General features: G+C 43.0%; 2 protein-coding genes across 6 annotated transcripts in view; one reads left to right on the top strand and one right to left on the bottom strand.

Moving 5' to 3' along the window:
* Positions 1-5,005: 5,005 nt before the first annotated feature.
* On the bottom strand, positions 5,006-24,266 carry Elmod2 (ELMO domain containing 2). Of its 5 annotated transcripts, none has more exons than XM_028881783.2 (9): positions 24,137-24,266; positions 22,839-22,985; positions 20,790-20,818; positions 15,235-15,332; positions 13,501-13,630; positions 11,902-12,035; positions 9,632-9,700; positions 8,871-9,004; positions 5,006-8,533 (listed from the first exon to the last, which is right to left on the bottom strand). In XM_028881783.2, the coding sequence occupies exons 2-9, from the start codon at positions 22,978-22,980 to the stop codon at positions 8,388-8,390; spliced, it is 882 nt and encodes a 293-aa protein (XP_028737616.1). In that variant the 5' UTR covers positions 22,981-22,985; positions 24,137-24,266; the 3' UTR covers positions 5,006-8,387. The 5 variants fall into 5 exon arrangements, with proteins under 5 accessions (XP_028737616.1, XP_028737614.1, XP_028737617.1 ...); XM_028881781.2 differs by lacking the exon at positions 24,137-24,266 and adding an exon at positions 23,775-24,107; XM_028881784.2 differs by lacking the exon at positions 24,137-24,266 and adding an exon at positions 23,649-23,768.
* Mgat4d (MGAT4 family member D) overlaps positions 22,901-24,271 on the top strand; it is a 49,337-nt gene continuing 47,966 nt past the window's right edge. The window contains exon 1 of the transcript XR_005091648.1: positions 22,901-22,984. The gene's annotated coding sequence lies outside the window, so the exon portion shown is untranslated. The remainder of the gene's footprint in view (positions 22,985-24,271) is intronic.

Genomic DNA, 24,271 nt, shown 5'->3' with positions numbered 1-24,271 from the left:
CTGTCCAGGGCCACAGGGAGAGCTGAGTTTCCTCTATCCGTCTCAGGGAAAGGACACATTTGTTCTTTTTTATAGTAACCACCTTCAGGGAAGTCACTCCAGACCAGCATTGATGTGTTCGTAAGTGGGGAGTACCCCAGGACCTGTTATCTCCCTGGGCCTCACACCTTTCATGTTCTGCCGTCTCAACAGTGCGTGCCGGGGCCGGCTCCACTAGCACACGGAACTAGAGGAATAACCACACCCAAAGCTGTCACCTCCATTCCTCATTTGTCTCCTGCAGAATTTTGTGGTGGATGTTTTCAGTGTCTTTTCCAGACATACCATCCAGCAGTTCTTACTGTGACTTCCTACAGTTCTGGGAGCACCTCTCTTCTTCAGGGTCTTCTCATCAATAGAGTCCTCATTGCCCCCCTGTGAGTGGCACCTGAGATCTGGGTGCAGAGCTTTGAGCAGTGAGGAACTGAGATGGTACATCAGTTTCTCATTTCTGTAAGCCCTCCGGTAAAATGCCACTGACAGATCAAACTCAAGCTGCATACAGTGGCATCCTGCTTAAAACGAAGACTCTTTCTGCATGATCGGCTTCGTCCGTCTCCAGGGCCTGGCCAGTGTCACCTGGGATCATCTTGCATGGGATGCAAAGCCTTTGCTAAGCCTGGTTTCTGAAGGAATCCAAAACCTTAGTGTATCATGTTTCAAGCATAAGGGAGAAAGCACGGAGTTTGATTTCTTTGCCTGTGTCCTGCTTCCCCCGGAGGCAGTAACAAATGAAGGAAATTAAGGTTCTAAACGCTGGGACACAGAACAGTCATTAGAAAAGGTGTCTGACATTGTGTACAGAGAGGTAAAATAGGCACAGGTCCTGCATTCACATCCAAAGATAGAAGTAAATTGGTGACAGTGGCCCCTGGCAGCTCACTGAGTGTCATGGTTAGCAGCCTCATCTGGGAAGAGCCCCTTCAGGGAGGGGGAGGGTCTTTTTTTTCACATAGATGGCAATGGTTGTTATCTGAGCCTTCACTGTGTAACAAGGTAAAGGCGGCAACTCCCCTGCTTAGGAATCACATTAACTTGCTTTTCTCTTCAAGTTTTAGTAAGGATATTTTGATTGGGGAATATAACATGTATATATATAAGCACATAAAACAAGTGAATGACTTCAATTATCACAAAGTGACCAAGCAGCCACAGGGAGGCTCAAGAGACAGAGTTTCAAGTACCCAGATCCACCTTCATCCTGGGACTTTACCTCTGTGGCTAATGGTCAGTCTTTTTTAAAATGTGGATTCACAGTGTAGGCATTTACCCTCCAGTTGTCTTATTTGGGAGACTTTATGTCGACTGAGCCATTTGTTGGGTGTGTAGGATCTTTTGGTTGATATTGTAGATTTAGGGCTACTCATGCAGTTTCTCATAGCTGCAGTTCATAGATGATCAGCAGTACCCAGCAGTTTATTGTAGAAATTATCAGACCTGATCTCCTCCATCTGATAGGCATCTGAGCCTTCTTTTCAGGCTATATGAATTCTTATGACAGAGGTACTCATTTCCTGCTTCAGCTATGACAGATTATCATAAATTAAGTGGCTTCGAACAATACAAAATCTGGTGGTTCTAAAGAGAGAGATCTCAGATGCATTCATTGAGGTGTGTCCCTCTGCAGGTCCCAGAGGAGAATGCGGTCTCATCGTCAAATCCCTGACTTCTCCACTTCTTTCAATTCGCTTCTCTTATTTAATGTAACAAACTCATCTGCTCATGCTTGGAGGCTGTTTCCATCTGATACACACGCTGTGGTACACATGTGCATGCATTTTTGTAGGACAGCTATGCGAGTCAGGCCTTTTCCAGTGACAGATCAGGCTGTTGTTTCATAAAACACCTCTCTGCTGATTATATTTTCCCACCACTTGTCCTCGGTTTACCTCTACAGCTCTCTGTGTCAAGGGTTAAACAGAAGTGACATGAGCACAAACGGAAACCCGTATGCATGGCTGGCTTGCCCATGAGCACCCCAACAGTCCACCAGGAGTGGGCAATGCCCTGCGGAGTTATTGACATAAAGACTACGGCATTGGAGGCAAGGGTGTCCCTCTCAATACGGACCACGAAGGAGAAAAAAAAATGCTTGAATTTATAGATTGCATTCAATCTGTAAGATCAATACGAAGAGAAAGTATTTTCCAATCCATGAATATGGTATGTATCTCCAGTTTTGTTTTTAATGTAGCATGGCATGGTCTCCTCATCATGGTGTAATACATACAGGATGTAATAATAAACACACCACATTTGGTGTATTTATTCTTAGGTGCTTGTCTTAGGATATCTATTGCTTTAATAAACACTATGAACAAAAGAAACTTGAGGAACAACGGGTTTACTTCATCTTACACTTACTGGTAACTACATCACTGAGCAAAGTCAAGGTGGGAACCTGGAGGCTGGAAGTGGAAGAGACAGCACGGAGGAGTGCTCTTTACCGGCTTGATCATCCCGACTCTCATTCTGTTCTTATACCCACCTGCCCAGGGGTGACATCACCCACAATGAGCTGGGCCCTCCCCATCAATCATCAACCAAGGCCTGCAGGCCCATCTACTGGCCAATCCTATGGCAGCATTTTCTCAGGATTCTTTCTTCCCAGCTGACCTACCTTGTGTCCAGTTGACCCAAGGCTAGTCTGCACAGCGCTGGGTATTTTTAGATACTGTAGACATTTTTAAAGATTTTCTAGCTGCGTTTGGATGGCATATTAAAATGTAATTTTTGAATCTATTTAAGAGTCATTTCTGCAGTTTTTTTATTTGTATGCTTGACAGTCTTAACAGATTTAACTATGTTAGATACACAATTTTTTAAATTGGCACAAAAATTGTATAGACATATGGGGTACTATGTAATTTTAATACACATTTCACTGCTATGTTCAGTGTATAAAGTGTGTATAAACACCTATAGCTCCTTCCTTATTCTTTGTGATAAGAATATTCAAATTTCCCTTGTATCCTCTTTGAAATGTGCAGTACATTGTCCTCTAAGGCTATGGAATGTGCTGTTGATTTCACTTTCTGACTTTGATCAGTTTGTTTTGGCTTTTTGGCTTGCTTGTTTTTTGAGGTAGAGCCTTATTCTGTAGTCCCAGTAGGCCTCAAACTCTCAGAGCTTTCCAAGTACTCTGGAGTACATGGGTGAGCCACCAAGCCTGGTTTTCATACTGATTTTATTAGTAACTTTGCCAACTCTTTATAGTTTATATAGCAATTCTTTAAAAATTTTTTTTTTCTTTGTGGCTGGAGAGATGTCTCAGCTGTTCTTCCAGAGGTCCTTAGTTCAATTCCCAGCAACTACATGGTGGCTCACAACCATCTCTAGTGGGATCTGATGCCCTTTTGGCATAAAGGTATACATGCAGATAGAGCTCTTATATACATAAAATAAAGAAATCAATCTTAAAATTTTTTTTCTTTGCACATTTGTATCCTTCTGAGCAGTACCTTGTTACTTTCTATCATCGGTTCCTCTGCACTGTCTCCAGCAGCACACAGCACATTCCCACGGGTCCCCATTGACTGCAGGGGACACTTCCTGCTGCATCCACACTAGGCTTGGCCATGTGGTTTGCTGTGCCCAGGGGCACACACTGTGAGAGGCTGGAATGTTTGAGCAATTGAGCTTGCTATTGTGCACCTGAAATCACTGTAAGGATACGCCTCAGATTAGTTCCAGAAGTGGAACCAAAACTGTTCAAAAACTGGCAGCCCTGGACTTAAGTGAAGAATCCTAAAACCATCCTCGCTGATGAGTTAGTCTACTGGCATATGAGTAAATGTGTCTGATGTACCACCAGGGAGCTTTGTTTTGTAGTTGATGGCTAGACAACACTGCTGTGACATTAGCTGACTTACACAAATTGTGATAGAAGCAATGCTTTTCATTTATCATACTTGTATGTTTTATAAAATGAAGATGATCACTATTGACGCATTTGCTTAATGACTTAAAAAACTTCATTACATTTTGTGTTGTGTGTGCTTGTGGGTACACCTGAACCAGACCCAGCTACTGATGTCAATTCTATAACATGCCAATAATCTACCTACTGTTCACATTGGAACTCAGCTACTGATGTCAATTCTATAACATGCCAATAATCCACCTACTGTTCACATTGGAACTCAGCTACTGATGTCAATTCTATAACATGCCAATAATCCACCTACTGTTCACATTGGAACTCAGCTACTGACGTCAATTCTATAACATGCCAATAATCTACCTACTGTTCACATTGGAACTCAGCTACTGATGTCAATTCTATAACATGCCAATAATCTACCTACTGTTCACATTGGAACTCAGCTACTGATGTCAATTCTATAACATGCCAATAATTCACCTACTGTTCACATTGGAACTCAGCTACTGATGTCAATTCTATAACATGCCGATAATCTATCCACGGTTCACATTGCCATTTTTAACAGTTTCCCCCCCTCTATTTTCACTTATTTTGTTCTTCTCTATGAAAACCTTGAGGTGGATGCACTGTCTTCAATTTTCACCCTTTCCATCTTGCTAGAAGCATTTACAGGCAGAAGAACTTCTGAGGGTTGCTGCAGCTTTATCCAGACTAGTCTATAGAGTTGGTTATTTCAAAATAAAATACAAAACTACATCCTGGAGTGCCATGCAGTTATAAAAATTGAGTCTTGATAGATAAACAGAACCAAGAAACACTGTACAGAAAATGTGCAGGATGGCTCACTTCCGCCCGTGGCGAGAACTAGGTGGGGGAGGGGAATGGTGGCATCTTGTTAAATAAAGCAGATTTTTAGTCTCATAACCACTTACTCTCCTCAGCAACATCTTATATACTTACAAAGTGAGTTAAAAGTCACAGATCTATGAGTTACAACTTACCTGTAATTTAAATAAGGAAGAGTCGGTTCATGAACTCAAATGACTTAAACAGGGGAGGGACACAAAGGCAGTCCAAACATCCACAGAAAGGCTTGCAACAGTTTCAGCTGTTTTTATTTTCTCACTTAACATCACAAACAAAAGGACAACACATCTCACACTATTGCTTTTACTTGAAACTCAAATGCTTGATGCAAAATAGACAAAAATTTAAGTTGCCAGCCAGTACTTTCCCTCCAGGGAACACTACTGCTTAAATATTTGTCAGTACTTTAACAAAAACATAGACCTACGCTACCAAAGTTAATGTGGTTGTTGGGTACTACCTACACTACATTTGAAACTTTTTTTCTCAACAAAAACTGGAGGCAGAAAAAAACCAAAACCACAAGGCATGATATTTCTCACGCATGAACAAGCCCACTCATCTCCATTTAAAAGCTGCTTGTGTGGAGACTCCACACATGAACGTGACACAAAGCCTCACCAGCCACGGGATTCTTCATGGATTAGAAGAGAGCATCTATCCCGAGGACCCAGCTGCTGGTGCTCAGTCACGATCACAAGAATCAAGATTGTCACCCTCCAGGCATGCCATGACACCCTCCCCACAGAAACGAGCAGGTGCTTTTCACACCCAAGTAGTGTGGTTTTTCCCTTTGAGCAAAGCTTTTAATCAAAGTCTCTTTCACAATGGACAGAACGGCATGAATGGTGGCCAACACTGAAGGAAGAATCATGAGTGCATACATTTTCATAGAAAAATACATACAAATCCAAGTAGCTACTAAAATAGAAAGAAAAAAAAAACCAGGCTAGGGATTATTAAGAAAAAGATTCTGGTTTCTGAACTGTAGATGGTGCCAGTTGAAATTCATTTTTATACCTAGCTGTACTGTTACATTTATTTACAAAGAGGCGGGTCTGGATTCAGTGACACCGGTGTCTCCCATTTTTAAAAAGATTGTCTTTGAAAGCATCTGAACTGGAAATGTTGCAGTTACATTTTTATGCTACTCTTGTCACTGGTAAAATCTCTTCAACCTCGCACATACGAAAATTCGTTTCCACATTGATTTGTTTCTACTAAAAGAAACATAACTTCCCTGCTACTTCGATGCTGTGACCATCAATTGCTGCGCTGTCATTTCCTAGTTCTAGACACAGATAAAGACCTACCCATGGGTTTTCAAACTACATAATTCTGGCACCTTTGAAACTGTGTCTTCCTCCCTGCATATGCCTAAACTGTCAGCCAGAGGGTTCGTGTCACAGTCTCATGTACAACCAGTGACAGTCAAATTCTAGACCTCTGAAGCTGTCATTGGCTTATAGATCAGTTCACTATGTAAGTATCTGAAATGGTTAATAATAATTTCAGTAAAAAACAAACAATATCTGTAATGTACAAACAAAGGAGAATTAAGACATTAACTAAACTATGACATGTCACTAGAGGTTTTCTGCTGGGAAATGCTTTATTACTTAAAAATTTCCTCCGTCACCTTTCAAGTACTCTTTTTATTAAATAGGCTGATAAAGAGTTCAATCAGTTCAAGATCTAAGCTGTTGAAAAATTAAAATAAATGGTAACTATTTTTAGTGCAAAAGTTAAAGACTTACACAATTGCTTTCCATGGAAAAGTTAACACTATAATACAATGAACGATAATGGCGGACATATGCTCCTCGTTAGGGTTTTGTTACAATATATCATAAAACCTGGACAACAAAAGATTTTTCAAAAGTGAAATGAATATATTACCAGGGTTGAGAAAGTCCCCTATAAGAAATCAATTATTAAGTTCCTATAATACTGAAAAGCTAAATCCTTTCTCGTATTATAAAACAAACCTACTTTTAGAAAAAGTTTCATCTTCCATAAGGAAAAACAATTTTAACCCATGTATTGTAATGCACGTGCTACACAACACTACAGCTGTGGCTTTCCCGTGGGACATCTGTACCGTTCTCTCTTCGACCAGCGTGAAGACAGGAACTTATCAAAAGACACGGACAAACTGTTGGAAAATACCAAATCTTCCTCTACCACATGAGCTAGTCTTTAGATACCTGATATTAAAAGATGTGCAAAATATCACCATGTTTGAGATTAAGTTATTATATTGTGAACCGGTTTCCACAGGACATAAAACTGCCTCACAAACCAATAATCTTTCCTAACTTTAGACTCTTTTAACTTTGCTCTGAGAACAAGTCTCTAAAACTTGCCAAGAGGAAACCTCATCATGTATGATCCCCAACAGTACTTGCTGCCCTCCTGAGATTGGGGGGGGGGGGGTAAAGCTATACAAACGCACAGTCATGGTCCAGGCTACGGCCCCCACAGCCTGTTAATCGGGTCCCTACAACATTACCCAGAAACACCAGAGTCAAGGCAAGGACAAGCAAAAGTGAGCAGCAAGCCAAACACCCAGTGATGGAAAACAGACATTTTAACACGCCAGTGATGGAAAACAGACATTTTAACATGCCACTGATAGAAAACAGACATTTTAACATGCCAATGATGGAAAACAGACATTTTAACACGCCAGTGATGGAAAACAGACATTTTAACATGCCAGTGATGGAAAACAGACATTTTGAGAAAGCTCTAAGTTTTCTTCCTGTGTAAGTTTCAAAGACAGTTTGATCTTAAAAGAAACCATGTTTCCAAAGTCCAGATTTTCTGAGTAGATGCACCTCCTTACTAATGCAGAGACAGAGGGCCTCACAGCTGTGAGGAAGGTTCTCTCTATACAGCTGATAAAAAGCAAATACTGAGCAAGAGTAAATGCTTAGAAACCTTGAAATAAGACCTCTAAAGTGTGTTACTCATAAATGAAAAGCTAGTCTCCCATACTACCATTCTCTCATTTTCTGTTATGGTCAGCCATCAGAGAAGGAAGCCATGATTCTTCACCCTCTGACAGAGCCATGCTCCCCCCACTCTACGGAAAGAACATCCTGACAAGTGCTGAGACTCAAAGAAAGCCTTAGGGCTCACCTGGTGCCTGTCTGTCTAGAAATAAAAAAGAGAAGCACACTCAAAACCCACTTCCAGACTGAACAATAATCTTGGAGAGTTCTGAAATTTTGAGAGTGATACCAGCTTGAGAGCTACAACACCTAAAAATGAGGTTCGTGCACATTTTAATCAACTGGCTAAATATAAATATACCTGATTCATACTTTTAAACTAACAGGTTAAGTCCCAAGTTCCAAACTGTAGTTTATGTGACTCCAGAAGGGCTCTTTGGAAGGGTGCGGAACCTGTGGAGAACAGTGTATAAACAACTGTAAACATACACTGATTGTCCACTAGCTTTCTTAAATAGAGTTCTCAAGTATTTTGTAGGAAATTATATATAAGAGTGTAGTTGATCAGATAATTTCTATAACATATAAATTCTGCTGTATGTGCAAAACGTGGTAGAAAGAGAAGACACTATGATGTTTCATGTTTTCAAAGTGAGTACAGCATTGTAATCCATTAAGAGTCCTTTAATCTTCTCATGAAACTTCTCTCTGTACAGGTTGAAGTACATAATGCTTTCTGGTTCTTCTTCAAGCCAAAACTTGTCAAATTCACAGACAAGGTAACCTGCAATTAAAAACCACACAAACCCATTGTCCACAGGAATAAAATTGTATTTAGAGCATCTCATCTTCAGAAAGTGTACATCCACCTTGCCAGGAAGTTGGCTCAGTGGGTAAGGCTGCTTGGCTGGCTAGCCTGACAATCTTCGCTCAAATATGGAAAGTAAAGTACAAAATGCACTAAGAGATCCATCTCCCATTACTCTCCTGGATTCCATAGATCTTAAACAATAGAAGGATAAGCATACACTCTGTACTTCAGAGGCATTAGGCTAAAAACTAAACATCCTGCCTTGTTGGGAATTAACGATGCTCTGGTACTGACTCCTTCTAATACTCACAGTAAAACTGGTGGAAGTGCTCCATTGTTGGTATCCCAGGAACGAAGTTGTAGAGATGAAGCTTCAAGGCTTCGCTCTTGAGTAAGCTATAAGCCATCTCTGTGAGGTTGATCCCAACTATTGCATAAGAGTACCTACGTCAGAAACATCACCAGTTACACAGCTAGCTGCCGGCCCGCAACAAGTGTACAGTGCATAAATCACTTACTAATTCACTCCAACGGTTTTGCTGCTGGCCTAACGCAGGATGCACTTTGCCATAATCTCTCTATATTTAGACAGTCAGAAAGATCCAAAGCGTTTGTTTTTTGAAGGCTGTTAATTTTCTGAATAGAAGCTAAGAAATAAAAATAAGAGTTCCTACCATATAACACCTAAAAACAACCCAGAGAGGGAAGTCTAATTTACCAAGCTTCACTGTTCTGATTATTACATATAAAGCAATATAAAGCTAATAACAAGGTCTCAATTTACATTTCCTTTACCATTTTCAAAGCTGACTCTGATTTTCCTATTTCAATTAGTTTCTACTCCTACTCTGAAATAATTTTTGAAAAAAATATGAGCCCCTCCATCTTTGTTTTATAAACTATATCATATGATAAAATTTACTGGAATACATAGAACATTTATGATCATATTTCTTTAAAATGGTTAATATCATTTCTATAGTTATCACTTATTAAAATAACATCATTTTAAGATTTATATAGTCATTTTCATTGCAACAGTCTAGCTTTTTTAACGTTTGTCCAGCTTACCCTAATTTGGGATGATTAGAACGGGAAAGAATCTGGTGCGCCTCACTGGTGTACTTTTCACTGAAATACCTAAGCAAGTTCAAGGAAAAAGAGGAAATGAAAATGTTCCAATCACAAGTAGAATAAAAACTTCAGTGCAAGCAACTCCCACACTCACAACAACAGCCCTCATCCCACACTCACAACAACAGCCCTCATCCCACACTCACAACAACAGCCCTCATCCCACACTCACAACAACAGCCCTCATCCCACACTCACAACAACAGCCCTCATCCCACACTCACAACAACAGCCCTCATCCCACACTCACAACAACAACCCTCATCTCACACTCACAACAACAGCCCTCATCCCACACTCACAACAACAGCCCTCATCCCACACTCACAACAACAGCCCTCATCCCACACTCACAACAACAAGAGCCCTCATCCCACACTCACAACAACAACAGCCCTCATCTCACACTCACAACAACAACCCTCATCTCACACTCACAACAACAGCCCTCATCCCACACTCACAACAACAACAGCCCTCATCCCACACTCACAACAACAGCCCTCATCCCACACTCACAACAGCAGCCCTCACTCCCACAGCCACTCTGTTCCCCTCTCATGTCACCTCAATGGCTCAATCCTAAGGAGTCAGGCCTGTCAGGGAACACGGGTAGCCTGGCTCTGGGCAAGAGTATTTTACAGAGAACTCACCTACAAAGGGATTTCCTGTTCACTGACAAGAGAAAGTCCTAAGTTCCTGTTTGCAAACCTGCTTGTTCTCATCCTGCACACTCCTCAGAGGGCACCTGCTGGGCCACCCTTCACTGTCTACTCTCTGCACAAGTGGATGTGTATTTCTACCCCTGCTGACGAGCAGACATTACAGATGGAAGTGAGTCCTGGCCATCTTCACATCAGCCGAGGCCTTAAACACAGTGAAGACAGATGACTGCACTCTGTCAGAGGCTAGAGCAGACTCTGTTAAATCACTCAGGCCCCAGGCTTCAGTTTACTTGTCTGACAGACACGGGGAAGTTGCTCACATTCCTTGAAGATTATCGTGTGATGTCTCCTTAGGAAGCAGAATTATATAGGACTTTTAAGATTTTAGACATCACCAAAGCATACATGCTTTTACAATGTAAAATAACATATATCTTGAAATCTCATTATGCACATCTTTCCCCCCAACAGTTTTATCCATATTGAACTAAATGTTTTTTTCTCAATATTTTCTTAGTTCAATTTCAGATTTTTTTCCACAGTAAGAATTATCCAAAGAGCCGGGCAGTGGTGGCGCACGCCTTTAATCTCATCACTCAGGAGGCAGAGGCAGGCGGAACTCTGTGAGCTCAAGGCCAGCCTGCTCTACAGAGTGAGTTCCAGGACAGCCAGGACTACACAGAGAGACCCTCTCTCTCAAAAAAAAAAAAAAAAAAAAAAAAAAAAAAAAAAAAAAAAACAGAAAAAAAAATCCAAAGAAATTATAGTCTGCACACCTTCATAACTATAGAAGATCTGTATCTCAACCTTCCTAGTGCTGTGATCCACTGATGGTGGTGACCCCAACCATAAAATTATTTTGTTGCTACTTCATAACTGTAATTTTGCTACTGTTATGAATCATAATGTAAATATCTGATATGTGCCCCACACAAATAGGGGTCGTGACCCACAGGTTGAGAACCACTGGTATAAGATCTCACTCTTCTTCTAGTTACTTACTAGAAGTGCTGGCTATCAGCTGTGACGCCTAGTGCATATTCTGGGATGTCATGCACACGGCCTGAGTACTAGGGAAAAGGCAAGTGTCACGACCATGATAGGAGAGGTTCAGGTCACCTGCCAGGGGCAGTGAGGAGCATGTCACCAACCCTGGTTTTTCTTCCCAAACGGAATCAGAGCCACCCAGTGGAAACGAGAGGCAAAAACAGAAAGGAGTGTTCATAACATTCTCCAGAGGCAAATGCGTAAGCAGGTGTCAGAAGTGAGGCTGGAAAGAGCAGGGAGGAGGGATGCACTGCACACACTGGTGAGTAGTCACGCACGTGCACAAACACGCGCACACACGCACGCGCACACACACACACACACACACACACACGCACATCTAATTGTTACCAGCATCCTAGCAAACATGAGCACTACAGTTATAAAAACTTAGAGTCAATAAGAAACAGCAGGTCAATTTTTACTAGAATTAATAGAAACTGGAAATTACACGGAATTTCATTCAGCCAAGGAAAGGAAACTCATTCCACTTACACAAGATTGATTAGGCCGAGTATGCCCATGCCTCTGAAGTCTGTTTTGGGATCATCACCTTGGAAACCAATGTCCGCCCACTGCTTAGAGATTCGGGCCTTCAGCTTTTCCGTAGGCATCAGAAGATTCCAGAGCTGCACAAACATGCTTTTGTGTTACAAACAATAGTGGTGTTCTTGGTTTATTGAGACATTTTCCTTTTCTTAGCTTAGATAACTCATAATTGAATACTTTCAGTTCAATAACTTTTAGACAAATTCTAAGACCACAAGGACTGTATTTAAAACATGGTATATCTAGTCCAACCAGAAAGACTGTCATAAAGAATCATTTTTTTTTAAGTAAAAAACACGGAAATCTAGAGCAATGTGTTTACTAATCTCTCTGTGTGTGTGTGTGTGTGTGTGTGTGTGTGTGTGTGTGTGTATACTAGAATTAAATGGCTTAAGAGCAGTCTTGGGTAAATGGACCCATAATTTGCCTTGACTAGGTTCTACTATAACATTGGGTGGTTAATCTTTAATCCAATAAGATAAAATAAATAGGTCTGAGGGAGGGGACAATGAAGAAGTAATATTAATAAAACTCAAGAGATAAGTGTGTGTGTGTGTGTGTGTGTGAGAGGGGGGGGAGGGAGGGGAGGGGAGGGAGGGAGGGAGAGAGAATGAGAGAGAGAGAGACTATTTCATAAAATTTAATTTTTAAAAGAAAAAATGGCTTGGTTGTAACTAAGTAGAATCTTTAACACTAAGTTGCTATCAAGAGTTACTGACTAACAATCTTTCCCTTTATTAGATATGAATATACCAGTCAATGAAAAATAATTAACAAAGAGTGTCCTGTCATCTAATAACCTGTCAAGGCTGTGGCCTTGAGAATCCTGGCCCTGACGCTAAATCCACTTCTTGGACTGGACTTTTTCTCGCCCACTCTTACTAGCTCGTTGACATTGATGAGGATGTGACCACAGCAATAAGGCTCTCGATGTGGGCCGCAGTGTAAAACCACTACTGCTCAGTTTTTAGTTCTTTGTTGGCTTGTTTATGGCGATGGCGTCTTGTTAGGTAGCCTAGGATGATCGTGAACCCCCATCCTCCTGCTTCAATCTTCAAAATTCTGAGATTATAGTACATGCCATCATATTCAGCTTTTAATACTCAAAATCTAATATCCATAAATACAATTATGGGCTGCCACCTGGAGATTCTGATTTCATAAGGTTAAGGTGGAAGCCTGTATCCCAAAAGTAGACACTGCCAAAAGCAGGTGAACACATAGGTCTTTGGCTTATACTCAGAACTACTTCATTCCCACAGTTCTCTTCCCAGGACGGCTGAGCAGTGTGGTAAACCGCAGCCAGCCTTGAGGTGGAAGAGACCCCCTTTTGTGAATGGATAACTTACATCAGAAGCATTATTTAATTGAATATATTCTAAAAGATACTTATCAAGTAAGAGTTACTGACCAACAACCTTTGCCTATCAGTGAAGTCTAACACACATTCTCCAAGAGGCAAACAAGTGGGGGACACATGAGCCTCCAGAGCCCCCACCACTCTCCCAGCTGAGGCTGACCCCTGCACACCGAGCCAGCACCTACCTTGAGGAGCAGCTTCTCATGCTGCGCATTGCCAGAATCATAGGGTTTTTTCCTCACGTTTTCTACGTCCTGGTAGAGCTGCTTATAGCCAGTTATCTGCAGTAAGCACGTCCTCATGCAGATTTGGAAACTGAAAGGAGAAATTATTAGTTTAAATCAGACCTCTTATCACAATAAAGCAAGGAAAGCCTGTGGTTCATGCTGTGGGATGGTCTGTATGGCAAATGTGTTGCTCTGATTGGTCAATAAATAAAACGCTGATTGGCCAGTGGCCCGGCAGGAAGTATAGGCGGAACTAACAGAGAGGAGAAATAAAAGAACAGGAAGGCAAAAAGAGACACTGCCAGCCGCCGCCAGGACAAGCAGCATGTGAAGATGCCGGTAAGCCACAAGCCACGTGGCAAGGTATAGATTTATAGAAATGGATTAATTTAAGATATAAGAACAGTTAGCAAGAAGCCTGCCATGGCCATACAGCTTGTAAGCAAAATAAGTCTCTGCGTTTACTTGGTTGGGTCTGAGTGGCTGTGGGACTGGCGGGTGACAGAGATTTGTCCTGACTTGGGCAAGGCAGGAAAACTCTAGCTACAGGTTCACACATCCATTTGGAGCAGTTCTTTGACTTTCAATTTAATACAAGATGTACTGAAGGCCACACAGAGTATCACACAGGACTGTGGGAAAACAGGGCTTCGAACGCATGCAACGTGTGACTGGCTCCATTACTCGCTCACACATTTTCTCTGAGCAGTCCACACATCTCCTAATCTTTACTGCCACAGCAATAAGAGTATTTGAAATGGATACGAACAACCCACAACAAGTTATCCGTTTCCTCAAATACAGGAGCTTACTTTCCCTGGAGCAACATGCTTTCTACAGTAACTCTAATCTACAACGGCACACTAAGCTTTAATTCCCAAGAGAGAGCACTTCAAGTTCCAGTCCATCAACATCTAGAAGATCAAGCCTCATCCTGTCTGAAATAACCCTCAGACCAAACTAGAAGGCACTGACTCCCTGCGGGGTTTGTGGCTTTGATGCCTCTTACCCAGGGGTTCATTCCCTAACCCCTGGGAATTCCCTGTCACATACCCAAAGCCCCTTCACCTCCCTCACACGTGTGCCTACTGATGTCACTTATTACTACAACACAGGGGTGTGCCGCTGCCCTTTGGTGTGCCCACCACTATCTGGCTGGCCCCTTGGTGACTCTTGGAGAACCAGGCTACATTGCCCACAGAGGCCACAGTGCAGCCTGTCGATGAAGGGCAGAGGACAGTGTGAGGACTCAGAACAAGTGGCGCACACTGGGGGCTTGAAGAGGACACAGAAACCAAACTCTGAAGGGCAGGAAGGACAGTGGCCAAAACCATTTAACCTCGGGAGAGTAACAGCACGGGTCTAAGTGGGAGGACTTGGCTTAGTCCTCCTGTACGGTTGTAGCCCCATGCCGCTACCAGCACACTGGACCTCGGTGCAGCGACCAGCATTCTGGACCTCAGTGCAGTGCCCAGCACACTGGACCTCAGTGCAGTGCACAGCACACTGGACCTCGGTGCAGTGACCAGCACTCTGGACCTCGGTGCAGTGCCCAGCACACTGGACCTCTGTGCTCATGAGGTGAGAGTGAAAAGCTGCATCACCCACAAGCCTTCCCCACCACAGTCCATCTGAGCAGGGCTCTGCATGGCAGGCTACAGAGCACAACACAGTCACAGAAGGAGCACGCACCTGGTGTCTTTCTTGGGGCAGATGTTCTTTTCCTTCATTATGTCTGCTACACATCTGTCCAGTTCACTCTCAGCAACTCGTGTTGCATTCTGGAGGACCTAGTTATGGAGAAACAGCTGAATGAGAGACTTCCCCGTGAACAGACAGTGAAGTCTGTTTTGATACATAATCAACTTTACAAAAAGAAACCAACCATATTTCCTTCAGATCTCCCAAGAGCTGGAATCATGTACATCTTTGTGGTTTTCTAAAAGCCTCCTACCCACACTCAGAAAAGCAACCCTAATTAAACTCAGTGGGTGAAAAAGAAAGAAAGAAGCCATGGAAGTGGGAGGGCTGCTGGGGAAGACCCGCACGTACAGGAGGTAGAGAGGAGTGCGGGAAGAATACGGCCACGAAACACTGTACATGTTTATGAAATTGTCAAAAACGATGTTAGCATTTTAAAAAGGAGCAGCAGCAGGCTCTAAGAGCTGACTTCCTGTCTCCATCCTGCCCTCCCTTCCCGCATCCAGTTCTCCAGGACTCCTCGCTGGCAGCTTCTCTTCCCAGAGAACTGTGTCAACATTGAAAAGGTGATCATTCTGTGCGGCCTGCTTCTGGTCTTCCGATAACTTCCTCGATTGTCCAGCTCTCTTAAGAGACCGTTTGAGGCCTTCCCTCCATTTCTGCATAAGTCTCCAGATGAGCGTGTTGGTGGCTCCAGAACGTACTCTACAAGATTCGGATTAAAACTTCACAAACTCATAGGTCAATCTGGAAGTAACATTTTAGTAGTAATGAGTCTTTTCATGGATGAATACCAGGCTTCATTTTATTTCTTTTTTTCTCAACAATTCCTCCACAAGTTTTAGGGCTGAAGACTAAGTATTTGGCTAAAACCCCTGGGCGCTCTGCACTCCCGGCTGCTGTGGTAGGTGGCACTGATCTTCCGTGGTCCAACAGTTCGTTGCTAACACAGACGGCAGTGAGCTACCTGCTGAGACTGTTCAGTTTGCTTCTTAACACACAGCGGGGCCTCGGAGGACTCCAAGACTGTCCACATTCTCAGACTGCACCTCTGTTAAGAGTTCTTTCTGGCTGACTATGTCTTGGGTTTTTCTTTGCTGACTGTGTCCCAGGATTTCCAGTGCAATGATGCTGAACACAGCGTATCTGTCATGCTTCCAACTAAATGTGGTAAAACATTCACTACAGAAAAGTTTTCTGTAGTGCCAGCTGCAGGCTGTCTGCGGCCTCCAGTGGACTGAGGGAGCTGTGGCTCTTCTAGTTTGGACAGAGTTTTTAATCATGAGCAGATTTTTTAGTATCTATCAAAATAATCATATTTTCTGACTCTATTAATGTGGTAATAAATTATTCTCATTGATTTTAAACTTCAATCATAATATGCTATCCTTTTAATGTGTTACTAGGATCAATTTGCTGATGTTTTGTAAGGATTCTTGCAAAAAAATTGGTTTAGGTCTTCTAAATTTGCTTTGGTAAGCTAAGCAAATGTTGATATGTTGTGATTTCAGTTCAATTTTCTTTCTCTGTTTCCTACCAAATTCTTTGGAATTACTGCAATGTTTATAGTCCAGATATTAAAGATTTTCATATTTTAGCAGCTATAGGATGTATATTATAAGTAGTCCCTAGTCTGTAACTGAGTAAGTAAGACTTAATCTTTAACAATCAAAGAAGTTTCAACTGTCAAACAATTTACAACCCAACACAACCTTCCTTTGAGATTACTGTTGGGGATAAGCCTTAATAGATTGAAATTGCTGTTATTCATAACAAGCACTGGAAATGCAAAGTATTTAAATATGTAAGAGGGTTTCATGGATGCTTTAATCCTCTCAAATTCTTGTAGTGTCCACTGGTTTAATTATACTATCATCAATATTACCAACATGTATTCTCTTATGCTAATTCATATTAATGTCTCTAGTCCTCAGACATCACATGGTGCTGATCAGAGGACAAGCAAATCACACTATCGTCAATATTACCAACATGTATTCTCTTATGTTGACTCATATTAATGTCTCTAGTCCTCAGACATCACATGGTGCTGATCAGAGGACAAGCAAACAGTATGAAGTCGAACAAGTAGGAAGCAATAAAATCAGAATTTTGTCCAGATTTTTTCTCATATAATAAAATGTAGAGGTAGCCAATGGAAATACCACAAGATCAGAATTAGATTTTTCTCTTGAAGTAAATGTAATGTGTAAGATGTACACAAATTGCATGTGTAAGCTGACAAGCCTGTCTCCATGCACTAACAAACTTACTTTTGGGTTCAGGCTTCAAGCCAACAAAACATCTGTGATTTAACTGAGACCAGGGACTGTTAGCTGCTCTCTTTACAGTGTCCTGTTAGCTGCTCTCTTTACAGTGTCCTACAAAACATCAGGGTTTTACTTTTTTGTTTCTTTTGTTTTCTGAGTCAGGGTTTCTCTGTGTAGCCCTGCCTGTCCTGGGACTCACTCTGTAGACCAGGCTGTCCTGGAACTCACACCTCCCGAGTGCTGGGATTAGAAGTGTGCACTACTACCACCCAGCAGTAGTTTACTTTTTTAATGGTGAGATCAAAGAATACAACTTGAACATTCATATTTCAAGTGAGATTTTAAAAAAAAACTAGTAAATAAGGTAAAAATTAGCATGTTACTTTCTGTTTATTTAATACACTCCTGTCGAGTCGTGACCACCTTGAGGGTCAAATGACCCTTTCACAGGGGTCGAATATCAGACATCCTGCATATCAGATATTTACATTACGATTCATACCAGTAGCAAAATTACATTTATGGAGTAGCAATGAAAATAACTGTATGGTCGGGGCCACCACAGCATGAGGAGCTGTGTTACAGGGTGGCAGCATCAGAAAGGTGGGCCCGCTGCTCTAAACTGTGTTTATACCTTCCTTCTCTGCATCACTCTTTACTCCTATTGAGAACTGCTTCTTTATCAATTACTGAAGACCCTGGGAGATTGCGGAAATGCGGTCATCAACTCCTTGCTGAGATTCGCCCGCATCTTATCTCCTATCCTACTTCTACCTAGTTGAATTGGAACAGACAAAGAATCTCACTATTAGTGTCTGGACCATAAGACGCTGCTGCAGCTGATCCTCCCTACAGCGCCTCTGCCGCAGCATGGGTGCTGAGTTCAGATTCTGTACCTTCTCCACTAGAGCTAGCCAAGGCAGCAAATACCACACGTCCATGTGGAGAAAGCAGAGGCTGCACTTCCAAACCACTCATCTTCGTTTCGTTTGTCTCAGAGCGTGTTACACACCAGGAGCTGGTGCAGACTCGAGGGGCACAGACGTAAACGACCAATACTATGCTGCGTTTTGTTTCTTTGGGGCAGGAGAAAATGGTTTGGAGCAGCAGGAGCCCAGACTGTGCAGCGGCAGGTGTCAAACACGAGAGGACACGCTCCTCAAGAGCTGGGCAAATGCTGGGGCCGAGGGGACGGTGTGAGGAACTGTCACACTTTTACAACCTGCTTTCCAGGCCCCAAGAAAGCACCTGCCGGAGGGCGCCTCATTCTCAAATACTCCCAGACTTATGGCATCCATTGGTCTTGCTCTGCATCCATTGGTCCGTGTGGAGTACACTGCTTCTTACAGAAAGAATGGGAGCAGTCAGGACACAGGGCTGTCCCTCCAAGTAGGGCCCTGGCCTGCAGGACAGTGTCACCAAGGAACCAATACATCAGAAACAGAATCAGGATTTCTGGAGTGGGGCCCAGTGCCCACATTCCACCAAGCTTCCAGAGGGTTGGGGCTGCTGAATTTGAACCTGTTGTAACAGTTTTGAAATATGGTGTGTCCAAGTAGGTCTGCTACAATGCACAGGCCGCTGTGGGGATCTGCCTGCTACCTTTCAACGGCAAGGACTCTGTGTCCGTGTCCATGTCCGTGTGCGTGTGTGTGCGCGCGTGCGCGCGCGTGCTTGCGAATTAAACAAGAGCTAGAGCAGAAACACTCAAACTTTCAGACGTCACATTCTCATGGGAAAAAAAATCACTTTAGGATTGTGAACAAAAGACAACTCTATACTCCTCCCCAGTGTTCATCTACGTGGATATGAGTTGTTTGTTCTCATACATTTAACTCATAAATGAGATTGTACCTAAACGAGCAAGCCCCACTTTAGCGGAAACTCTCCAGAAAGAAGCGCATCGGCTTGCAGAATCCAACACCCTTGTTTCCAGCAGTGACTCTTACCAACACTCGCAGACAGAGTCATGCGCACGTGTTTATTATGATTCACAGTTTACATTATGACCAAGTGCAAGCATATATGGATATCTAAAACACAGATATACACATAGCTAATTGAACTAAAAATGTCATAAAATGGTATTTCATCTTATTGTGAACAGTCATTTCTAAGTATTTTCTACCCTTCTGTCACTGTTTAATGCTGGCCATCATCTCTGAACACGGATTCAAACAACGGTCTCCATGGCCTGCGAGTGTGTCTCTGCCACACCAGTAATTCTTACACAGGAAACACTGTGACCTAATGTTAACTCTTGCTGGCTAGTTCTTGGTTTTCCAACTAACTGACGCAGCATCAAAAGCTGTGACTAATGCGAGGCAGACCGGCATAGGTCCTGACTTCCCATCAACCGCAAGTCAGGTATACAACCACTTGCCTGCCTTAGCGTTCGGGGGTGCAGAAGGCTTTTGAGGAGTCACTGCTGTGCACTTGGTCACTCATCTACACCCGTGGGTGCAAACGGAGATGGCACCGCCTGCGGGCCTCTAGGGAGTTACTAGGAGACCATTCCCTCTTGCCCACTGAGTCCCACACCTGGAGCCCACAGTAAGACAAGTGGGACAGGCGTGAGGAGGAGACACCCGCCTGATGGACGGCCTTTGCAGGGGACCCACGTGTGCAGGAGCACACAGCAACACTGCTTTCCCCTGCAGCTTTGCGCTCGTTTCTGACACAGCAAAAGCTGACAGCCACAGGGCGAGAGCTGGGACGCACCTTAGATCAAAAGGTAAACATGCAAGGTCCTCTCCACCCACAACTGCTTTGCTCTTCTCTCACGACCTACCCTGAGGACACAGTCATGGGGAGGGCTTTCTCCAGCTACTGGTCTACCAAAAGCTACAACCTGCTACTGCAAAATAAACAGGAAAGCCTAAGAATAGGGCACAGAGTTGAAATACTCTTCTGTTGTCAAAACACAGAAAGAAAGTATTTTGAAAACATAATTACTACTTCTAAAATGAGAAATTTTTTGTTTGTTTTTGTTTTTATTTTCCGAGACAGGGTTTCTCTGTGTAGCTTTGTGCCTTTCCTAGAACTCACTCTGTAGCCCAGGCTGGCCTCGAACTCAGAGATCCGCCTGGCTCTGCCTCCCGAGTGCTGGAATTAAAGGCGTGAGCCACCACCGCCCGGTGTGTAAAATGAGAAAATTTAACTCACCGTTTCTCATAGCAAAACAGTAAATATAATCCTAAAGTCAAAGTGTTCTGTTTAAAGAAAAAATACGCTTAGGTTAAGTTGTCTACAATTAGCATTTTAATGTGCCCTTACCTTACTCTTGGAATATGTCAAGGAATTTTCTGAAATTAAAAAAAAAAAAAAGTTATCACTTGAATATATTTTCTGAATTAGACCAAAATCAAATAGTAAAAATATAACAGCAATGATAAGTCACTCTCACAGTTTAAATACAATTTCTACAGGAGCAACCATCTCAAAGTCTTACAGGACAGAGAAGGAGGTGGAATGATTCCCCAAACACAGTACCAAGCTGGTGTCAATCAATTTCCCCAAATATTCTGTTTCTCTGCAGACCACCAGAATGAGGGTGTCTGCCAACAGCTCAGATCTCAGACATCCATCTGGAGACTGTGCTCTCCACTACCTTCTCTCCAGCGTCAGCCCGAGTGAGTGGCCAGCCACTGAACAGCACAGGAACAAAGGAGCAGAGCCTAAACTGTCTGCCAAGAGCAAACAACCTCCGCACCCCTGGCTTTTGTTCCAGGACTGACAAGAATGTTTGTGGTTGTCTGTTTAAAAAAAACAGTTCTGGTACACTGAGAATGCTCTCCTTTTGATAATTTTAAGAAAAATGCTTTTTGCCTCAAAGTAAAGCCTTGAAAATGCTCTTCCACATACTGTAAAGGGCCAGCCAGTGCAGCCCTCAGAGACCTGTAGCAAGAGGCACTTGGATCTTCTCAACAGGCAAGAGGGGAAATCAGGGAGTGTGCACTAGCTTCAACCAGCCAGTGCCCACGAAACACTTCTGCCATTCTTCCAATGCCACCCTGGGCACAGGGCCCACTGCCTGGGCCTCACTCCCTGGGCCCTAAGGATATTGATTTCTCATTTGAAGCATTCTTGATCAACACAAAATCGGAACTGGTTAATTCTCAATTTTCCACTTAACACAACAACATCATGAGCTGTGGCTCTGCCCAGGTCTTTCTTACTAGGGCCTAAGGTGATTTCAAGCCACATTTTTCAACCATCTGAGTTTGAAGTCAGAGTAATATTTTTAATTAAACATTGAAAAACTGTCATTTGGCAGAAATAAAAACGTAAGCCAAACTGAGCCCATATACCATAAAAATTTCCACGGCTACATTAAATCAAAAAGAAATACATGCAATTTGTATAACTTAACAGATCCAAAGTATTATCACTTCAACATATTACAAATACAATTGTGACATCTTTACACTTTTGTTCATACAAAGACTTTGAGATCCACTGTGTACCTTATGGGTACAGCTCAAACCAGTTGACATCATGAATACTTCAAGTGCTCACTAACCATGTGGTTATCACTGCGAGTCTGGCACAGGTAGGTTCTAATAATCTTTCCTAGGACCAAGCAGTCTGCCCGTTCACGAATAAGAGTCAGAAGGGAGAAGACTGTAAATGAGGCCCCAAAGCAGGAGAAGATACCAATTCTTCCAATCATATATTTGTGTAAAAATTTCAAATGGAAGAAAGAATAATTTTCTAGTAAACAATTGCCAGTATAATCTGAAGAATAATTGATACTTCTTTGTTTGTTGTTGTTTTTCTTTTTTGGCTTTTCGAGACAGGGTTTCTCTGTGTAGCTTTGCGCCTTTCCTGGAACTCACTTGGTAGCTCAGGCTGGCCTCGAACTCACAAAGATCCGCCTGCCTCTGCCTCCCGAGTGCTGGGATTAAAGGCGTGTGCCACCACCGCCCGGCTGTTGTTTTTCGAGATGGGGTTTCTCTGTGTAGCTTCAAAGCCTGTCCTGGAACTAGTTCTATAGATCAGGCTGGCCTCAAACTCAGAGATCCGTCTGTCTCTGCCTCCCGAGTGCTGGGATTAAAGGTGTGTGCCGCCACTGCCAGGCCTAACTGATACATTTTTAAGAAACTCCAAAGATTCATTCTTTGGGTAGATATGGGTAGATATAAAAAGTTTCTTTTTATATACAGCTTTTCAATGTTCAGTAGTCAGTAGTACAGTGAGGATTCAAAGACCACAAAGCTCACGAAACTCAGGTGCAATAACACAAGTACATTACCACTGGGTAGACAGAAAGAATTTAATAACATTTTTATTAATCTCCAATTTTTCGATTTTGAATGGCATTACCTATCCTGTATGTCCTCTGTGCGCCTCCATAGGTGTCGAAAATTCGCTGCAATTCACATTTTCCAGTCATCTGTCGTAAGACCCATTTCATCCAAAATCGGAAAAAGTGCCCATAGAAGAACTCCCACAAAGAAATAAACATTTTTCCTGGGAAAGGATATAAGAACACAAGCTTAAAGACCTTAAACTGAAATTTTAAAACTGAAAAGCAAATTAAGTTCATCCAACTCCCCAGATCCCAAATTATAATAAAATCTATTATTCCATTGTGTCTATTTTGTGACAGTGTTTAATCAGTTAGGCAAGGAAACAATATATAGCATAGATTAAATACTGATTAACCAAATGGTCAATTTATCTCTAGGCCAACTGGTCACTTTTTTAAAAAATTGTAAAAAAGTAGGAAAAATTGGTCAAATTATTTAATGGCTTAAAAGAACAATAAACACCTTACATGTTTACCAAATAATAATATTTCACATTTGGATTCCTACTACTGTTTTTCATCCCTTAAAACTTGAAACTAAACAGTTCGAGAATAGAAGGACCAACCGAGCAACAATTTCAAATCAACCACACATCTGATGTGGATCCCCAAGAATGAGCTCCTCTTAGCCTTGGTGCAGAGCGTGTCCCAGCTGTCTCAGTCAGCTGACACCAACAAATGAGAACACTACAGCGGCTTACAAACTGCAGCAGACAGATTGAAAACCGAGCAGATGGCATCCTGACGAATTCATGATTTTTCCAGTCAATAGGTGAAGGGCAGAAATACCAAAAAGTTTAAAAAAAAAATCCCGCAAAACCTACACACTTGATACAACTGGATCTTAGATGAAAACTCTTCGGGTGCTAAACGAAGGGGAGGAGGAATGCCGGGGACCAAGAGGAAAACGCTCCTCGCCTGCTTTTCAGCCCTGGGATTTGCAGACACACCCTCTCTGCGCCGGGCCCGAGGAGCTGTCAAACTCGAAATCCCCGCCGGGCAGGGCACGCGGTGCCGGTGCCAGACGCGCGGATCTGGATCTTTAAAATGAGTCATCCCGTCCGCGCCTGTCGGAACGAAGGCGGCAGAAGTGCCAGGCACCGGCAGGCCGTCCCGGCGGGCGGCCGCGGGCCCCGGGGCCTCGGGAGGTCGTGCACGAGCCCCTTGGGCACCGCGCCGTCCCGCCCCTCTAGCGCGCGGGAACGCTGCACAAAGCCCCGACGGCCCCGGCACCCTGCGGATTACCCGCAGGACCCCGGCGAGGCTTGCACACCAGCAACGCAGGGTGAGAGAAAATTAAAACAGCAGCCACCTCACAGGAGCGGAAGAACTAGGGGAAGCTGGCGCTGCCTCGGTTTCCCCCAGCTGCAAACACCGGCAACGGAAACGACGCTCTACTCGGAGCACTCCCTGCAAACACCGCGACCCGGAAGTCAGGACAGGAGGC

Source organism: Peromyscus leucopus, chromosome 5 (genome assembly GCF_004664715.2).
Source record: "Peromyscus leucopus breed LL Stock chromosome 5, UCI_PerLeu_2.1, whole genome shotgun sequence".
NCBI lineage: Eukaryota > Metazoa > Chordata > Mammalia > Rodentia > Cricetidae > Peromyscus > Peromyscus leucopus.
Note: the sequence above shows the minus strand (reverse complement) of the source record. Positions and strands in the feature narration are given on the sequence as shown.